The sequence below is a fragment of the Lontra canadensis genome, unplaced genomic scaffold (assembly GCF_010015895.1).
Source record: "Lontra canadensis isolate GAN:19392208 unplaced genomic scaffold, GSC_riverotter_1.0 scaffold1, whole genome shotgun sequence".
NCBI classification, from domain to species: Eukaryota; Metazoa; Chordata; class Mammalia; order Carnivora; family Mustelidae; genus Lontra; species Lontra canadensis.
The window spans coordinates 54,975,111-54,996,237 of record NW_022630995.1 but is presented as its reverse complement, the minus strand read 5'-3'; the positions used below and the strand labels follow the sequence as shown (position 1 = coordinate 54,996,237).

Below are 21,127 nucleotides of genomic sequence, written 5' to 3'. Positions count from 1 at the left end.
TGCACAGCTCAACTCAGAAATATATGACCAGGAAAGACTTCTCCCAATCAAAAATGCTACTTATGGACTTAAATCAAGCCTTTATAAAAACTGCACAAACTTTCTCAAGTAATCAGGATCAAAAACATAATTTGATAATTGATGGTAGTTATAGTCAAGTTTTACAAATTCTTAGTTCTGATTCAGATACACAGAATTACAGGACTTTTGTCACCTCCAGGGATGGTGAGCCCTGCCTCTCATTCCGAGGCAGACCATTTTCATGTCGGACCACTGGTTTTTTGAAAGATCTTCCTTTTAAAGCATGACAGCCTATCAGCATGTTACTTCCATCACTCCCAACTAGTTCTGGTTTATTCATTGAACAAATACTCTTCAGTGCCCGCTGTAGTGTCAGGTGAAGTATTAGGTATTGGAGAGGAGAGATGAAAAGACTATAATCACTGTCTGAAGACATGCGTGATGAGATCCCACCTGAGCCTCACGTAAACAGATAACCGTGAACGACGGGAGCTCCGCCATGACAGATGAATGCACCACATAGCGCAAGCACAGAGAGCAGGGACCATCAGTCCTCCAGGGAGAGCTAAGGAGAGAGGTGGAAGGTAAAGAATGAGAACTGGCTCATTCTATCCTCAGTCTAAAACTTCTTCGCCTTTTCTGCCTGATGAACGGATAGCAACGCTCGTGTTCACTTTAATGTGTCTCTTCCTCTAGGTACATTTATTTTCCTAGATTTTATTCACCCTTTATCACTTCCTCAGAGAGGTTTAGCTTGACCTGCCTTCTACTGCCACCTCTGGAGAGACTGGTTCAAGCCTCCCACTTGCTCCCATGGCATCCCGTATACTCTGCATGTACCGCTTATCACCACTGAAATTAATGACTAATGAATGTATCTCCATTTTGTTAGCTGTCTATCCCTTGAGACTCTAAAGTCTAAATCATCTAAAATTATTTAGATTCTAGAGTCCCGCTTATAAACCTCGTGAAAGCAGGTACCATGGCTGTCTCACTGACGGCATCTTCAGAGGAAGAGCAGATTGAAGGGCATAGAGGAACACATTTGTTAAGCAAACACATGAACGGTTAAGTGCACTGTTTCTTACACAATAAGAAGGTTTGGTGTTCTTTTACCTTCAACAAGCTTTGGCTGGCTTAATGTGTAGTTAACAGAATTGAACTTATGTTCGCAGGTTTGTCCATCCTGCTTCTAGATCCATGGGAGGAGAGGCCATCAGAGGATGGCATTTTATAATCATAGATGGCTAAGAATTTGGAATTCTCTGTCAGAAAGGGTGGAGGAGAAACAACTGTCCCAAGGCCCTGAAGGGCAGTAACCACAGAGAGAGGATTCGGAGCTTCACGTGGTCAGGCCCACTCCTCCCTTATTGACAAGTGAATACATTAAAAAGTAAAGGACAGGATCGCCTGGGTGGCTCAGTGGGTTAAAGCACCTGCCTTCGGCTCGGGTCATGATCTCAGGGTCCTGGGATCGAGCCCCACATCGGGCTCTCCGCTCAGCAGGGTGTCTGCTTCCTCCTCTCTCTCTCTGCCTGCCTCTAGGCCTACTTGTGATCTCTGTCTGTCAAATAAATAAATAAAATCTTTTAAAAAAAAAAGTAAAGGACACTCATGGAATTTGACAGTCCACATCCTATTTTTTATATGTCTCATGTGCTCAAAACCCAACAGTCTTTTGAAAACCATGGAGAAGCTCCTTAAAGTCAAACCAAACCATTGATCATTTCCCCCCAAATACTTTCTTTGCCTCCCTTGGGATGGGCTTCTTTCACTCTGTTCCTTCCTCATTGACCCCTCACCTTTACCTCTGCCCACCCAAATTCTACACATTGTCTCTGCCATGCCTACCAACACTTGCCCCTCTGCCAACAGGAGATAACCTCTCTTCTTGGGCTTCACTGGGCACTTTCCACTTGTTTGATGACACTCGTCAGGAGGTCTTATATCATAACTATGTACTTGTCTCATGTGCATGGTAGGTAGATGCTAGGATGGTCCCCAAGATACCACTCCCCAGTATAGACACCCTCCATAATCCCCTCTGCTTGAATGTGAGAAAGACCTGTGACTGGGGTGAGGTATCACTTCATAATATGTTACATTAAATGGCAGAAGGACCGTGCAAATGTAAAGTCCCTAAGCAGATGAATTTTGTGTTCATCAAAAGGGAGAATGATGTCACCATGGGCCTTTACCTGATTAATGTCTTAATGTCAGAGAGATTCGAATAATTCTGTTGGCCTAGCAAGAATAAGGTACCATGTTGTGCAAGGGACTACATGCCATGAAAAAGTGGGAGGCTTCTAGGAGTTGAAAACATTCTCTAGTTAACAGCAAACAAGAAGGTAGGAACTTCCATCCTACCACTGCAATAAACTGAATTTTGTCAGCAACCCTGAGACTTAGATGGGACCACTGTCCCAAGTGACACCTTGATTTCAGTGCTGCGAGACCCTGCACAGAGAATCCAGTTAACTAGTGCCTGGACTCCTAACCCACAGAAATTGTGAAATAATAAATGTATGTTGATCTAAGCTGCTACATTTGTGGCAATTTGATATGCTGCAATAGAAAACTAGAACACCCATCAGATAGGTTGCCTCCAATTTTCTGTACATAATTATATTCAATGAATTTGTTGAGCCTTCCTATTATACTTGACTCCGAGAGATTCCAAAGATGATTCAAAGAACAAAATTATATACGTCCCCAGAAACCATATGACTTCTAGACTATATCCACTAAAAAAGGAGGGTACAATTTTTAATTAGTCACTAAGTAAAGTCTTGTGTTTCATAAAGAATTGAGAGACATGAATTTGAATCCTGGGTCTGTCACTAACCAGTTGGATTCCCTTGCACAAGTCAAAGCCAAGTCAGCTTCTTGGTATGTTATCTATAAATAATCATTATAATAACTACTTCCTGTTGATAAACTTCCATGTACTGAGGACTGTATATATATTATTTGCAAATACCATTATATCACTGCCAGAGAGGTATTATGTTCATTTTACAGATGAAAACAGTGAGGTTCACAGGAAAGGTCAGAGACCTTAGATATAACAATTAAGGTCACGTGGTTATTGCAGGACAATATTAATGTTTGAAGCTTCTCTGTCTGCAACCTGGGCTATTTCTCTTTAAAGTGAGGGGTTATTTTGTTACTATAAAGTCCTCTTTAATCAGATCATCCTGGAAGCACAGCCTGAGTGTGCAGTTCGCATAGCCCAAGGCAAAGAGAGGGCCTTTCTCCCCCGCACCTCAGAAGGGAGTCACATCTGAGTTCTGGCGCTGTAAACATGTGCAGTCTGAGACAAAGACAGAGACCCAGAGCCCAGGCAGGGAGACTGCATGGGTTTAAGAACTCATTTACTTAGAACAGTGGAAAAGGAAGTCAAGCGTGAACTTCTGAGCTTCAAAGATATTCTCAAGGCCCATTTGGGAATAAGCATAAATCTTCAAATTTATCCAAAGTTTAGCAAATTCACAATGACAAATGTAACAGTTCCTCTAAATTGAAGTTCATCTCTTGGCAGTTTTGAAGGCTTGGAGAAAATGCCAGCAACAAGGACTTGGAAGGAAATAAATCTTTAGATTCCCTGAAAACATAGATAGTTATTATGGAAGACATATGGAGGATCCCATACTGCGTTGAAAAAGAAAATTTATAAATGTCAGCTTCGTAGCAGCGATGTTGGAAGGATTTAAGCAATCTACACTTAACTATGATGAGAAAAATATGCTGGGGGAACGCTTTTGCCATTAAGAACTAATTATTCTTAACCTGTGCTGTTTCTGGGAGGAACCGATGAGAGGGAGACAGAAGGCTCCAGAATCCAGAACAAGGAATTAGAATTTCTTTTCACCCAACAGATAACATTTAAAGATCTTCTACTATTTAAAAAAAGTTGCTGAGAAGCAGGATGGTAAGGACCACAATATGGGTGTCTACGGCAGGAGAGCTGAGTTCTGAGTCTGGAGAGGCCTCATTTCTTCATCTCTACAGTATAAATGGTTAATACAACACCTGCTTCCAGGCCCATAGTGAGGGTGGAAGGAGACACTGCCTTCCAGTCTTACTTACCCAATATTAACCACAGACCTCCTCTCTGTCCCTTACAGCAGCAGGCATGGAGGCTACAGAGAAGAGTAAAACACTGTCCTCTCCCTCCATGAGCTTACAGATGGTCCTGATTTATGAGAGAATTTTATAAACTGCAAAGCATTATCAGAATGTTTGTCATTTTAACTCATTAACCAATCCAAGAGATTACTGCTGGACACATTTGAAAAACATCAACACAAGAATCCACTAAGTATTTGACTTTTTTTTTTTTTTTCAAATGATATCGTAGCAAGAATTACTTATTTTAGACTAAAAATTGGAATCTGTATCTTTTTCAACAAAACCACAGCTAACATTGGAAAGTCTTTTTTTTTAATTATTATTACTATTTCCTTTCCAAAAAGAAAGAAGTAATAAATAAAATTGCAACTCAAAATCAGGGAAAGTAGGGAGAGAAAAGGTATCATGTGCACTCCTTGTTTTCCTGGGGAGGGGTCATCTTCCCTTCTCTTCCTGAAGGTCCTGAATGCAGATGTTGCCAATTAGACCGTGCCCTGGTTGGCAGCAAATCCCAGAGCTAAGAATGGGAAGAACAGAGGAAATGCCAACTATCAAGAGATACAAAGGGATCTCAGGAAAGATACGACAAACATCTAATGAGAAATATACAACTTTTTAGAACTTCCGTAACTAATGTCGATGAGGCAATATTGAAGACGAGCCTGGATTTAATAAATCTTAAAATTTCCACAGCTGGCCTGCTTGCACAGGGCTGGTGGACCATTTTCTTAAATAAGGCATGGCGCTGGTCTGACACTAGTTTAACAAGGTAATTATCGAGTGAAAAATAGCCCCGCACTGCTGTGAACCTGAATAATAACTCTCATAATTACTGATTTGGGGGCCTATCTTTTTAAAAAAAAATAATAGATCTCTAAGTACTAAAGCATTTTATAGGAAATACATGTGGGTACAGTGTCTAGAAGTATGGAGCACTATTAAGGATGTAATTAGCAGTTTATTTACATAATCCATCAAACACCATTTATCATTTCTGTCATGGTTCTATTGAAGAGAAGCAAATAAGCACAGGGACTTGAAGCTACTTTACATAGGTAACCTTAGAAAAGTTGATTGTGACCAAATTTTGTAAGGCCTAAAAGTTGGACATTCCTAAATACCTCAACTGAAAAGTGAAGCAACATAGCTGACTTTATCAAATGCTTGTATGCTTTCATACACAGGACATGACATACATTTCCAGAGGAAATTTTACGTGGACAAAAGTACCTTTCAGGTAACTAACTTCCATTTTTTAACAATTTTCACACTTGTCTTAATTCTGAAACACAGACACAAATGGTCATTCTTTCACCGAGAACTACCTGAAATGGTTGATTTTTTTTGGAATGTGAGAGCAGCCCAGAGATACCTTGTGCATCTGTGAAGAAACACCCTCCCACATATTATTGACTAGGCTTGCCTCCTAATTCGATTCTGGAAGAACTCCTCTGGTTTTTCATTGCCCTCAATGTCAACTAACCCATCCTAGCATAGCAAATAATGTATTTTTCAAAGTAAAACCCCAACAATAAAATTGTAAATGAGATTATTTAAAGGCAGGATGAAGTCAGACATCGGTACTTCCAGAAAAGTTTGTAAAAACAGTATAATAGTATAGTATTACTTTGTAATACTATTTTACTATTTGTAAAAATAGTATAAAGCTCGGGGCACCTGGGTTAAAGCCTCTGCCTTTGGCTCAGGTCATGATCCCAGAGTCCTGGGATCGAGCCCCCCCACCCCAGCTCCCTGCTCTCAGCAGGGAGCCTGCGTCCTCCTCTCACTGCCTGCCTCTCTGCCTACTTGTGATCTCTGTCTGTCAAATAAATAAATAAAATCTTTAAAAAAATAGTATAAAGTTCTATTTGCTCTAGATAAAATGGAGAACTTGTCTCATAAAAAGAGAGTAGTTTTATTACCATGTTCCCAAGTCACCTTTCTTACTCTTTCTACAGATCTTCAAAATGATTCTGAACCTCAATTATTGTCAGTTTGAAGTCTTCCTGCGTTATCGAAAAGCCAAAGACACATGTTGCACCATGGAAGTTCTCATCCAAGAGGAGATTAAAGACAGCACCAATTAGGAAAGGACAAACTTCACAAAAATAAACAACTACATCATGATGGTTGTGTGAAGCTGATTCTCTTGGAATGATAATAAAAGCAAAATACATGAAAGCACCAAGTTCTACAAGCTCCTGAATTCAAATACTCTAACATGACTACCTTGATTAAACAATAAATATTCAAACACACCACGATGGGTGATTTCATCATGGAGACTTTCTTAATGAAATTCACCTGAACATCACTTAATACAGTTGGTAGATAATGCCAATTTAACCCGACCGCAACAAATGCTTTATTTTACTTCACTTGCATAAACGAGGTGCATCTACAACATGAAAACACAGCACAAAAGTGAAGATTAAGCTATACATTGACTTGTGGGGACGATGCCCCAGATAAGCTCACCCCACTAAATAAGATCACAAATCAGAATTACAAAAGGAAATGCTGCACGTATCTCAGCTTAGCACTGGTTTTCCAAATGTTTTATGTTTAAAAGTGATACCAATATTGCATTTTGAATAGAGTCTAAAAATATAGTGGTAACCATTATTAAGAACAAGTTCATAAACAAAAGCAGAAGGCATCTATTTAAAAAGATCTGGTAAAGGCCTGCAAATAGTAAAGTCCTAGAAACAATAGTTCACCAGATCTTTATCACCTCCAAGGCAAGAGATTTTGCTCATTCGTTTTCTTATTGCCGAGGCAGAGAAAGGGGACACATGGAAAGTCCTTGAGAAATGTTAAATAGAAAATAGGCATTTCAACTGAAATTAAATACATTAGATTCATTCAGTAAGATTCATGTACCTAGTTAACCATTGCTAAGGACTACTTATTCTATGAAATTTGGTGGCACAATTGGATTTAATAGATTGGCAGATTAACCAAGTGGTGCAACTACCATCCCATGGGCCAAAGCACTAAAGGGAAAAAAAAAAAAATCACTCCTGGTATTGTGGGTTTGGTAGATGTGATCTTAATTTGGTGTTTGAAATATGAGTCTCAAATCTTTGTTCTGTTTGTGGTTAAATTTCCAAATTGCTCTGTGACATTTCTGTTATTTCCTAATACAAAATTAGTTGCTACAACTTGAGATTGTAATGGTGGAAACTTCTTAAAACAGGGGGGAAAGCATAAGTGCAATGATGTGTCTGTTGTCTAAATAATCAAACCCCTTGAGTAATATTTGTACTATTGACCAGCACTATGTCATTCATTCAGTCCACAAAAATTTCTGAAAGCCTTATATTTCCAAAGTGTTGTGGCAGGACGTTTTCTGTCATGGCTGTAGGAAATAAAGAGTCTCAGAAGATTAGAAAGAAGTCTTTGCCAGCCTGAGTCTTTTGTCTCTAAAGTATATTTGGTCACTCCCTTCTCAATGCCTCATGGTACTTTGCCAGCCTGACTCTTTCCAGTGTTGATGTCATTGCATTAAAGTTCGTTGTTTGTGTGTCTCTCCCTTGTTTAACTGTAAGCTCCTTTAAGGCAGGCAATCAGGCAGTCACCACACCCATGTGTGTATGTATGCTGAGCACCTGCACAAATGCTGGCGTAGGCAGCTGTGGAATGCTTGCAATGGGGACTTTGGATTTAAATTCAGGGAGTCTTCAGCCTGCACTCCCATGCTCTGTTGAGCTGTTTCATTCTATAGGTGGGGCTGGTGAGTACAGCTGCTGAACACAGAGGTAAGACCACTGTGAATAACAGGGCCAGGTAAATCTTTTAGAAGTTATTTTCATATGATGGGTCATGCTTACATCCCATTGCAACTACTCTGGAATTACCAAGATTTCATATCTGAGAATGGACTGGGTTCTTTCAAGTATGGCTCCCAGATTTAGGACACCTAGTTAATTTTGGATTTTAGACAAATGACAAATAATTTTAGAGCATAAATATGTCCCAAGCATTGCATTTGTATACTTACATTTTATCTAGCAACCCTATCTTTAAAAGGATGAGTAAATTGGAGGTAAAGAGGATTAAGTGAGACATTTCTCAATAATTTTTTGTTGGGCAGAACATTTATTTTCTTCAGCCCTCAGATAATAAATATCACCAGCACCACCTGCCATTGTGATAATGAAAAAAGAAAAAAAATGCCACATTTGTCCTGTTACTCACTATGGTGTACTTCCATCTTGGTTTGAGAACCATAGGAAGGACATAGGAATAGGAATGCATTCCATGAAGCCAAGAGTCAGGAAATGCATGTGCCAGGATCCCATGGATACCATAGTCACACAGTCTCAAAAACAACTATATAATGTCCATTTCCTGACTAATACCTCATTCAGAACTCCCAAATAAATTCTTATGCGCAATCAGAGAGGCCTGACATGCTCAAATCTGTGTATCTGACAATGAATTTTAAACCCTAAGATCCAACAATCATCCCAGATTTCTTAACAGTTTGACATATAAAGGGAAAATTAAAAGTCACCATACTAAAGATCAATTATAAATATGATAATAATTATATATTTAACTTGTATGGCACTTTAAATTTATTCAAAGCACTTTTCTGTCCATTATCTCATGTGACCATTAGTGTGGTATTTATTAGTGATGAGAGAATGGAATGTCTGCTCAATCTATTGTTACAGCCAATTTGCAACTTTTGATATCATCAATTAGAAACCACAAATGGGAAGACATTCAATCTCTTTTTTCCCTTTCAGAAGTCTGTCAGTTGTGAGCTTTCTCTTAAGTCTTTTTTTATAGCTAGCCCCAGATTTTGTATTAATGTCACATGAATATTTTCTTTTTGAGCTACTTAGTTGATTATGTTAACTTAAGGTAAGAGTCTTAAATAGAATGAAATCAAAAGTAAATGAAAAAATTTGTGATGAACTGCCTTCCTTTCAAAAACTGTCTGCTTCTTTATGACAATGTCTGGCAAATAGCAGAAACTTGTTGAGTTCTGAATGAATGAATCAAGGAATGAATACAGGTGCAAATGAACTTCAAATGAAAGTTTGCTTTCGTCCTAACTTAATTTACTCCACATCTTGCCAGCCTAATGAAGACTGCTGTTTAAAAGGGTCACACAAGAAAATCACAACTTCAGAGGCTAGAGTCACCCAGAAACCATTTAATGCAGCTCCATGCAAAGGAAAGCTTTTTTTTTTTTTTTTCCTCCTAGGATCATCTGAGACAAAGACATCTATGTCAGGATGCAACAAAGATGCCACAACCATCTGGTAATTAACAATCATGACCTACTCTGAGTAGGTGCATTCTTTCCTCTAAGATACACTTCCTAATGCAAAGTTCATTTCCTTTCATCTGGTCATCAGTAAACAAAATATGGAGCATATAAGTGCCTAGCACAGTGGCTGGCACTCAATAAATGTTTAACAGCTCCTTGTTCCCTGAGCAAAATAGAGAGTGGAAACCTCACCCTTTTTTGAACAGGTCATCATTGTAATAGTTTGGGACTTGTTCATTTATTTTTTTAAGAGAAATTTTATTTACTTATCGTACAGAGAGAGAGAGACATCCCAAGCAGGCAGAGCAGCAGGCAGAGAGAGGGGGAAGCAGGCTCCCCGCTGAGCAGGGAGCCCGATGAGGGGCTTGATCCCAGGACCCTGAGATCATGACCTGAGCCAAAGGTAGAAGCTTAACCCACTGAGCCACCCAGGCACCCCGGGACTTGTTTAAATTGCCATCTTCGTCTTTAAATTCTTAAGGTTCCCATATAGAAAGAAGACAGGTCTGATTTGCCCAAATCCCGAGTTCTCCCTGCTATGTGCCAACTGACTGGATGAGTAGTAGAAATTATCCTCTATTTTAATTCCATGTATTTATTCATGCAATAAGTATTTTCTATGGGCAGCACTCGGCAAAGGTTACATATTATTTAATCTTACTTAATCTTCACACGTACCCTCTGATGTTGGCATTATTATTATCTAAATGCTGCATATGAGGAAATTGAGGTTAAGACAGTTTAAGCAACATGCCTCATGTCCTTCACGTGCCTACATCACACAGCTGTACTGGAACAAAAGCTCAAAATGAATCTGCAGGTATCCAAAGACCATAATTTTGATCTTTACCTTCATCAATTTTTAAACAACTGAGGAGTTTTCAGAGAAACAAAGTTGCTTTACTGAGGAAGATCTCAAGGGCCAGCTGGCACTTGTCTCTTGAGAAAGCATGGGGTCTTTAGGCACCAGCGACACCAACCTGGGCCTCTTCAGATCTGGGTGAATTCTATAGAGGCCTTGTTCGTAGAAAAGACACGCAGGGATTGGAGCCTTGTAAACCCCTTCTCCTCATGTGCTGCAGTGCACCCTTTCTGCATGTAACTTTTTTAAACGGCCACATTTGTGCCAAGTAGTTACTATATGCCATGTCAAAACACCTATGCATATATTCAAGGAGTGATTTTCCCAGAAATACATTTTTAATCATGCAATATGATATTAGAGAAAGAGAAAGTTGGGGAGGGGGAGAAATGCTTTCAGAATTCCTATATAGCAAGCACAATAAAAACACAGCTGAATGACGTGAGCCAATAAAAAGCAGGAGAAAAATAGTAACCAGAGATAGCGAAGCTACTTGAGGCTCGTAGAATTTCTCTACCTTAGGGGGACACATCCAAATACACAACACATAAAAACACATATTACAAGACAAAATTGAAGAACTTCGTCAATATCGCAATGCTCTCAGAGCTTTCGGGAAAAAAGGGATGTGAGGAAGCAAATGTTAAGGAGAAGCAGCAAGTATAGGAATGGCTCCACTGAGGGGCCGATGGGCAGTGCTTCACAGTATCAGAAGGGACCGGATGACTGAGGACAACAGAAGAAAATAAGGGCATGGGGGACGGTATGTCCTAAAACAATTTTCTTTTTTTGTTGTTGAGTGAAATGTGCCCCCAGCCACCAGTTACAGAGAAAAAAACATCAGTCTTGGACCAATGTGACTGTGTAAATGTGTAGTCTCTCGAGAACTCCTTAGTCCAGACAGAATATGGAAGTCAAGATGAAGTAAGTATATGATCAAAAACTACTGGATCCACCAACCCAAAATTACAAACAACAGTTAAAGGATTCATGACAGGTGGCTCAGTTGGTTAACTGTCCAACTCTTGATTTCAGCTCAGGTCATGAGCTCAGGACCATGAGATCAAGCCCCTCATCCAGCTCCATGCTCATCAGGGAGTCTGGGGACATCCCCCCCACCCCACCACTCCTCCCCCTGCTCATGATCACTCGCACTCTCTCTAAAAAAATAAATTAAAAAGAAAAAAAAATTAATGGATTAATGATAATTTTTTCTGAATTGTCCTAGATCTCAATCTGGAGTCAGAAATGCACACAATAGAATTCAAACAGTAGCTATTTAAGGAGCATTTTCAAAATGCTGGAAACTCTGCTGAACCTTATAAATATCATCTCAACAAGCCCTCCCTTTTTGGGTGAGGTCATTGATGCTCACCAACTACACAAGTGGTAAAAGACAAACCCGGGTTGGAGCTCAGGTCTCAGACCCCAAGCCCCTGACTGAAGCCTTTTCCCTGAAAAGCAGGGAACTAAAGAGCCCTGAAACAAGGTGGCTCTTTAGCAGTTATATCATTTTTTACCTTAATTTCCAAGGCAATGCCAACCTAGACATAGTTTAGTGTTTGGAGTCTTCAGTCTCTCAAAGTACAAAGCCTCACACATTCTCAATCACCTTCTGCTGTCTCTTCTCCTGCTGAACATAACCTATGCACCAGAAATAACAGGGAGTTTCTGAGAAAAGCCTGGGAGGACACAGTCTCTTCTGGGCTGCATTTCAGTAGAAACTGCCCAAGAGAGGGCTTGTGTGACTCCCAGCCAAACAGCAAGTCTTTGCAGCAAGTTCTGCACATGGAGCTCACTTGAAAAACTTCTCCATGACACAGAAGCTACGAGAATGCATTGTTACCAATAGTAATCATCAGTGCTGCCTACTGTATGCTTCAAATGGTCTCAGGCTCTCTGACTGTGCTATCTCACTTAATTTTCACACAAGCCAGTGACGGTTTTATGACATCTTGCGGAGGAGGAAATGGAAGTTCTGTTTATGAATCAAAGCACAAATTAACATTCAAACATGTTTGCTACATTGTCCAATCCCCCGTCCTATCCAATGTCATGGGAATCAGGAGAACTTTCTCCTTGCATCTCTCCCAGCAAAGAGAGATCTCCTGAATGAACCACATCTTTCCTACAGATGAAGAACATGGCCAACGTGGACCTGGACACAGCCTGGGTCTCCTGGGGGGTTACCTGTACCATCTCCCAAAGGGTGTTTGTGATGGTCACAGAAGGAGAGAATGGTATAGGACACCATTCCTTTACATGCACAAAAAGGAGTAGAGAACTAGAAGTACTTGCCTGAGGCTCACAATGAGGGATCAACCTAAAAATGATCACTTTTGTACAAGATAGGAAAGGCAACAGCAGATCATGCTGGACTTAGCATTATAAAGTAAACATACCCAGGGCATGAGAATGTCATCCCTCTGCTCCTCTTTGCCTTCTATGTCAAGGAAGCCTTGGTAATTATTTGTGGCGTCTGTTCCTGGAAATGTGTGAATTGACAAATCCATTTCTTTCCCTTTAGCTATGGGGTGATATAGACATGAGATGGGGTAGGGAAAGGAGGGTGTCCTGGCTTTGACTTTGGAGTCAGCCGACCTGAGACCCAATGACTCACTGCTGGACTCACTGGACCAAGTTCCGTTTTCAGAAAGGATGCTTTTCAGCTCCAACTGTCTTTAACTAATGATCTGCTGACAAAGAGGGAATGACCTGTCTCAGGTCTCTTCCCCACTTGAGATTCCATGTCATGCAGGGAGAAAACTACCTCTTGGAACTGCCCACTTCTCCAGCTGCTAAAGAAACACCTTCCTGATGCTTGCACCAGGTAGGAACGCACAGCTCAATTTCATGGCCTGCTAACCTTGTCCACCTGTCACCATGCAACACCAACCTCATCCCCTGTCTTCCAGGAAGACATCAGCAGTCTCCATCTGGTGCCGTCATATTCCACCTGAGGAGGGAGTTACCCTACCGCCAATCAGGAGGGGAAAGGACTTGGGGACCGGACTGATGATCAATACGGAGGAGTTTTCTGAAAGAGAAGCTGTATGCTGCCTCCGAAAGCATAATTATTTCCTGAATTATTATATTGCTGGTTCCCCCTTCTAGCTTAAAGTAGATCAGACCTTATCCTAGAGCTTCTCTGAAAACACCAGCAGAGCACTATAGATTACATTCTTCCCACTTTAGAAAGTCTCGTGATTTAGGTCAAGGAATTGTTTTGCCAACGTTCTGTTTGGTGTTATAAATGTCCATTATTCATTCAATCATCCATTCGACAAATATTTATTGAGCACCTATTGTGTACAACTTCCTGTATGAATCTGAGAATTCAGCAATAAATAATAGAAAGCTCGTGTTCACAGGGAGATGACATTCTAATAGGATGGTGACAGACACCAAGTAAATAAGCCAACACGTATTATAGGATTTACTGTAGCTTAGAGATAAGATATCTTAGAGCCAGACAGACCCTGTAAACACATAGAGATGGGGAGAGAAAAGGAAGGAAAAAAATTTTTTTTCTAGTAGAGACTAAATAAACTCCATCTGACATATTTCTTGGTACCTAAGATAAATGTAATTTGGGGAAATTCTTTGCATAGAGAAATGGAATAGCCACGTCTTGTTTTCTTTCTCAGAAATCCAGGGCTGTCTGCTCCCCAGGAGGTCTCAAGGAAGAGCTGCAGTCTGCTGCCCAACACTGGCAGGTGTTTTCACAGCCTGGCATCCACTGCCTGGACTGCGAACGGGTTAAAGTGTCAGCGCCAGAGCTGGGAGCGCTACATAAACAGTGTGCGTCAGGCGTTCTAAGCATGGTTCCTCTTCCCTGTCTCCCCGTTCTGTGCTGTCAATCACCTGTCACTTGCCCACACATCAGCAGCATTGTGCACATCCACCAGGCTGTCAGCAAAGCAGCTGATGAGACTCGGCTCCAAACTGTCAATCATCTTTGCTTCTCTTCTCTGCTCAGGAAATATTTTGGCTCACAGAAACAAAGAAACCTGGACAACAATGGCTTATAGTCAGGCATTTACTCTTGTGCATGGGTATAAGTAAGATCTTAAATCGGTGCTGATCATGACTTACCCTCAAATGGTGCTGAGGTTGGGGGCTGGGCAGAAGGAAGACTGAAACCCTGTTGTGTTAGTATGATGTACTCTAAAACTGTAATTCTAGTTCCCTGAGCAGACCCTGATGGATTCACAAAGCAAACACAAAAATAAAAACAAGCAAACTCCCCCAAAACAAAAAAACAAAACAAAATGAAACAAAGAAACCCACAAGAACATAAAACAATGATAACTGGAAGTTATCTGAGCTTGTGCCTCTACAGAAAATAGGAAGGCTCAGAGGATGGATGACTGCGTGGTTCGAAATTATTCACCATTGATCAGGCAGGCTTTTGGGGAGAGAGTAATTGTTGGATTTCGGAGTTCATTTATCTCCCGGGACTTCTGAAACAGCGGCTTCTGCACCCGACTCTCCTACTCTCCAGGGCACGAGGCTGCTCAGGGGCACCCACACGCAAGAAAGCAAGTTCACTCTGCAGGACCCCCAAGAGCTGGGCTTGCCAGTGATTATGACAGGAGTCCTTATGTTGAATGCAAAGACACTCTGTCTGGCAGACCAGCAGCCCCTCTCACCCAAAATACTTACCAGAAACATCCCGCACCCTTAAAAGCCCACAACAAAGACATCTAAAGAGATGTTCCTGGCAATGAGTTCCAATTGAGCAGCAAGTTCAAGTTGTGCTGATCTCCCCAGTCTGCCACTTGGGCAAAATCACCATGCATGTATTAGCATAATTAATCAGCTCATCATACAATAGATCCAAATACTACTAAGTTGTCCAAAGTCCTCTAAAGTTAAAAAAAAAAAAAAGGAAAAAACTCTAGTGCCTTTGAAACATATTTAGCAAAAATCAGACTTTTAATCATGTTTCTCATGAGCCTTATTATCTATCATTGCCCAATACTCTGGATTGGCGGGTTCGTACACATGGTGGTTGGTTCCATCATCATCTCTGTGTTTGTGACATTTGGGACGTTTTACCCTCTGACAGATCCTTTCATACGTGCAACCTGATTTCTGAAAACACATCTCTTTCTGATCTAACCGGACATTAATTGGTTTTGTGCTGATGTTTCTATGCCTCTTGGTCTTATAGCACAACTAGCAAATCTGATCTCTGACAAGTTGGCTGAACCTAATCAGGACAAATCCGCTGCTACCCAAGGTGCCACAGGCAGTAATTTGAGGATCTTTACAGAGTTATCACTCGCTGGAAAGACAAGGGACTATAATTCTGTCAACACTAATCCAAAACTGTGTGTTCAAGGCAGGGGTGGCCTCTTTCCCCCACCCTCAAGAAAAGATAGCACTTGTCAGATAAATACCTGAGATAAGTGATAAGAAGAAATTAGGAGGCTGTGGCTGATGCAGTGACTATGAGAATTTCTTCCTTCCTTCCTTTCTTCCTTCCTTCCTTTCTTTAAGGAACGTTCAGAAGTGGAACATTGGATGTAAAGTGTCAGCTGTCAGGGATAAAGCAGGGTCACAGGGAAGAGGTGGATGGAAACCCCGCCATCCAGCTCCCACTTATCATTGGGTGACTTGGTTCATATTTGCCTCGCTTGCTAAACAGACAGGTGCCTAAACATTCTCAGCCTCGAAAGAAAACTCTCAGCCGACTCAGGCTGCCACCCGGTGACAAAGCCCTAATGGGAAGCAAGAACCTCCTCAGGATAGGAGGTGTTACTGTCAGACTGTCAGCCCTGTGCTATTCTCCGAAGACCCCTGTGGTTTTCTTACAGGCGCAAAAAGAAGAAATATGAGAAAAATAAACTTCTTTCTTACTGTATCGCTTTGGTCCATCTTCCAAACAAAATGAAAGGGTTAATGTGGCGTCGTCTTCAAAAAACTCTGTGGCAAACGCGTCCCACCAGAGGTTGTCGCTATCCTGCAAAGAGACAGATCATTTATTTAACAGGCAAGAACAGAAACTACCTCAAAAGAAGAAAAGGAAAGCAAAAAGAAAGACAAACCCAGCCACCACTTGCTTGTTACTCAGCATATGTGTGTGGGTGTTCTAGAAGGCGGGTGGGCGAGCGTGTGGTCACTCCTCAAATTAATTGCCTCAAATGGGGACCGAATTCCAATTCAACAAATGAATGAATGCGAACTGAATAAAAATTAATTCTGTAGGACATATTTGGAGAGATTTAATAAATGTACTTTGGAACACAATGTGACATTTCTTAACAAAAAGGGTTTACATTTCACGTAAAATGCATTTAACTTCTTTTTGGGCGCTCTTTCTCTCTGCTCTTTTCAGAATTTGATTTTACAAACAGAAACCACCATATCACAACCAGGTTAAGGAGAGTACATTTTTAAAAGATAATCAGCTCAAAGAGGGGGTGTGTGTGACTTGTAACCCCACCCTATGCAAACGTCCTATGAGATACAGATATTGCCGCAGACAGAAGTTACATAACTGTCCAGGGTTGTACAAACACCCATCACATGCATATGGATTGTTCTCAAGGATTGTTTTAAGATTATAGGCAATCTTGTTGCCTTGTTATTAACATGATCATTAAAAATAGAGCAGTTCAGCAGAATGCAAACTATCCATGTGAACTCTGTTTGTCATGGATTGAGTGTCTCTTGTTCGTCCAGAAAATGCTTTGAAACTGGCCCGGTTTAAGGCAGTTAAAATCACTGTTAATCACTGGGGGGGACGGGGCTCCTATCAGAGTGAATCAGGAGGGTTACGCCAAGCGTCATATTCTAAAAGGGGGCATCACAGCTGCCCTTGTGCTTTGCATCTTGCCCCGTGTACCCCCAAATTCTTAAGCACAATCTTTTCCCAGAGAATCGCTGATCAGTGCCAAACTTTAGGAGGAGATGTCCTGCAGCTGCCTGTCAGAGGAGGGAGGGGCAGCTCCCCACTCAGTGGCCCCCAATACCGTGGCCTGGGTGGAGAAACTGCAAGCCTCTCTTCTTCCCATTAAGTTGTTCTGCTTATGAGGACATTAAGTTGTTGTCATTGGCAGGCGTCAGGAATGAGCCTTCAGTCCTGGAAAGAATAATTAAAGGGCCACCAAAGATTGATGCTGTCTGTTCTGGTTTTCAGAAAAGCAACAGCTCAGGCAAATGAATTTTTTCATTTTTTTTTTTTTCCTGGTTTCCTCCCAATCACCAAAAGCCAATACTTTTCTTGGTAAAATAGAGTAAATATAAAAGCACCCAGGGGCGATTCATGGCTCCACATACAAACTATCTCTCCCCCAGCCCCGCAAAACAAATATTTATTGAACACTTATTACATGCAGGCCCTCAGAGCACACAGCTGGTTGAGCGATGGGTCCCTACCCTCAAAGGGCTCAAGCCTATGAGCAGGAGACACCCAGGTGAGCTACTAACAGGTAGTTTCCCTCCAGACCCAAGACCACAGCATGAAGTCTGGGTGTCATGGAAGCTGTCAGAGTTTCTAGAAAAATCAGTGGGCTTGGTTGGAAGTGGAAGAAGCAGCTGGGGAAAGAAATCCCATTTGAGAGCATGGGTACACTGGTTTATTTTATTTCAAATTGCTACACAGATGGAAAAAGAATAATAGTTAACATTTATTGAGTGCTTACCACATGCCAAGCATTATTCTAAGTGCTTTATGTGTATTTTCCTCCTTACTCCTTACTACCTCCCCGTTTTTTTGTTTGTTTGTTGTTGGTTTTGGGTGGGGTTTATTTTTTTCTTTTTTTTTCTTTCTTTTTTTTTTTTTTTTTTTTTGTCTGTTCTCTCCTGTATAATTTAATTTTTTTGTGAGCAGGGGCTCCGTTTTGCTCTAAATGGTGCAGAGCCCATGGTACAACTCAATAGAAGTTGCTCAGTGAATGAATGAAGCCCCTCCCGTTATGTACTACCCCTACTTTACAACCTCAGAAACCAAAGCACAGGTGGTAAAGGGAGCTTGCCAAGTACAGTCAGCCGATCAATAGTGGAGCTGGGATTTCGACTCAAGCCCCTCTGACCTCCGAGCCCCACCCTCTGCCTGACTCATTTCTCTGGCAGTCTTTGCCAAGGCAGAGGTTAGGACTTAGAAAGAAGGGGAGGGAGAGTGAAAAGGGAATATTCTGTCTCAGATTGGTCTCTTTGTCCAGCTCCTTGCTTCCTGCTGCCAGGGACGGTCAGCGTCCCGCCTCCCACGGCGAAGTACCCCATGTGGAATGACGTCAGTGGCGGAACTCACGCCTACTGGCAGCCCTCAGACCCAGGCTTCATCCCAGCTCTCTTCCCAGTGGTGAGCACGGACAACTTAGTTTACCTTCCTGAGCCTGTTTCCTTACTTGCAATTTGAGAAAAATAATAACACAAGAGTAATAATTTTCTTGCAGAGTACATGTGACAACAACCATAATAACAATTATCCTTGCAGAATTGATGTGAGGAGTAAATAAATTAGTGGGTCTAAAGTGCCCAGCAGAATGCCCAGGGCACAGTGAAAATGAATAAAATGCCATTTTCCTGCCTCTACCTACCATCTTTAGTATCATTTTTAAAGGAGGAGGTGTTGCATGTTCTAAAGAATCATATCAAAAATGCCCTTTATAAGAAGCCTGTTGATAAACCAAGCACGTTTCTTCTCATTCCAACTACATGTAATGCATTTACCTGGCAATGACACCTGCCCACAACAGTTAGAACAGGGGTGTATCAAATCTCTTTTGCCCTAGTGATTTCTCAAAGGCCTGTGACTAAATCAGACCCTGCACCTGTATTTGCCTGTCGTCTGACTCTGGGTTTCTGGCATTCCTGCTAGGAAATGGAGCAGTGAAAGGCAAAATCCCATGGAGAACCCAGGCTGATCCGAAGGCCCTGGGAGCAAAGGAAGGACTCGGACTGAAGTGAGAGGTAAAAAAGTGTCAGGGAGCAGCCACACAGGGTCCGCAGCACCTGGACACTCAAGGGTTGTCAGGAGCTGAGAAAAGCATAAGAAGGAGACATGCCCTTCCATTCAACCAACTGCAATGGAACATAAGATGAGTCAGCATCTCAGGAAATGTCAGAACAGGTGTGGAGGGGGAAGGTTACATCGGGTGACTCTATGCACAAAAGAATCACTTGGCTTTGCTTAGAAGAACATTTCAAAACTAAAAATGAAAAATGTAATTATGCGAGACACAGAATAGTTACAAAAAATATATATTTTTGGGGTTAGCTGTTGAATGAATGAATGAATGAATGAATGAATGGAATTCTTTAGCGTACCACCACAGACCCAACTTAAGAAACTCACTCTACAACGTTTTCAAGACATCTGGACTGTTGCAATCCTACTTTGTCTCTTGGCTGATATTTCTAAAATGGCACACCAATTTTTTGATGCATTTTAAAATTATAATTATCAACTATCCCCAGACACTCCTATGTAAAGCTTTTGAATTAGTCTTTAGTTAGGAGAGGATAGGTGTTTATGTAGGAAAAGGAATAAAAGGAGTAATGCTTTGACAAAAAATTGCTGTGAAGTATGGGTCAGTCTTATGTTGACTGTGTGTGAAGGAAGCAGATGATGGAAAAAACACATGCATCAGGGGCCCTGGGTTAACAGTCGTACCCAGAACTCACTATTTTCTAAGGGCTTTATATGAGTTGTACCCTCTTACATTCACAACTATCCAAGTTGCTACCAAGGGGTAGAGCAAGCAGCCTTATGGAGAATTGATATCTTTAACCTCCATGTCACAGTGACTTCAAAATGGGAATCCTGCCTCTTACTAGCTGGAGGACCTCAGTCAAGTCACCTGACTTCTTTGCATCTATTTGCTCATGTATCAAGTAGGAATAATAATTTCGGTGCACTCTGAGGACTAAAAAGTAACTGCCTAGCACACAGTAGCTGTAAAATAAATGGCAGTTACTATTACTCATTATTGTTTCATTTGACGCTTAAAATAGTGACAAATAGAGAATCCGCATTTCAGAAACTTCAAACTACTCAGTAAAGATCAGACAGTAGAAAGTGGTGGTAAATCGGAAGTTCACTTACAAGTCTGTCTAACTCTAGTCCAACTTTTAAATTTGATTTTATTTTTCAGAGCAGTTTTAGGTTCACAGCAAAATTACAAGCGAGGACATTGTTCTATTATCTGCCCCCACACCCACACAGCCTCCCACATTATCAATATCCCCTTGTTACAACTGATGAACCTACTAGTACATTATTTCCTTCAAATAATTCTATTTAAAAAGTGATTTTTCACCTTAGGTTGAAGGTGAAGGTAGTTCACAAGTGTAGAAGAAGCTGCCAGGAGTGCCTAGAGAAAATTCTGCCAGAGCAGATCTCTGACTCAGGCATTTCCAGATTTTGTTCCCTTTCGCCCAACTTCTTGTGCTTGCTCTGAAAATCCACTTCCTTTTTATACATGTCTTGCCTCCATTTTGCTGCCTACTTGAGTTCCTGAGATCAGTTAGGCAATTTGATGGGAGACATTTGCATAATAATGAGGCTAGGTGTTCAGGCTGGCTGAAATGCACCTACAAAGGCTTCTGTGGAACCAAAGAAGAAACCTGTGGCAGAGATCAGACAGTCCTGGGTGGTAGAAGCTCAGTTCTTAGCTCACAGCCACCTCATGAGCTGTAGGCAACAGTAACAGTCCAGCCCCTCCATCGTTCAGCTTTAGTCATCTCAAATGATATGAGCCTTGCCAAGGCTACAGGTGCTCTGCTTGGCCACATGGAAGAAGAGCAAGGGGCCAATGGAATATAAAGAAAAAGGGACTGGTGAACATTCGGCAGTTGTACCTACAGGCTAGGCT

The 21,127-nt window shown here is 41.3% G+C and overlaps 1 protein-coding gene across 10 annotated transcripts in view; it reads right to left on the bottom strand.

Annotated features, from left to right (window-relative positions):
• LDB2 (LIM domain binding 2) overlaps window positions 1-21,127 on the bottom strand; it is a 368,234-nt gene that overhangs the window by 217,119 nt on the left and 129,988 nt on the right. For all 10 annotated transcript variants that reach the window (XM_032854579.1, XM_032854552.1, XM_032854535.1 and 7 more), the window contains exon 2: window positions 16,167-16,269. In XM_032854579.1, coding sequence (XP_032710470.1) covers window positions 16,167-16,269 — 103 coding nt within the window. The remainder of the gene's footprint in view (window positions 1-16,166; window positions 16,270-21,127) is intronic.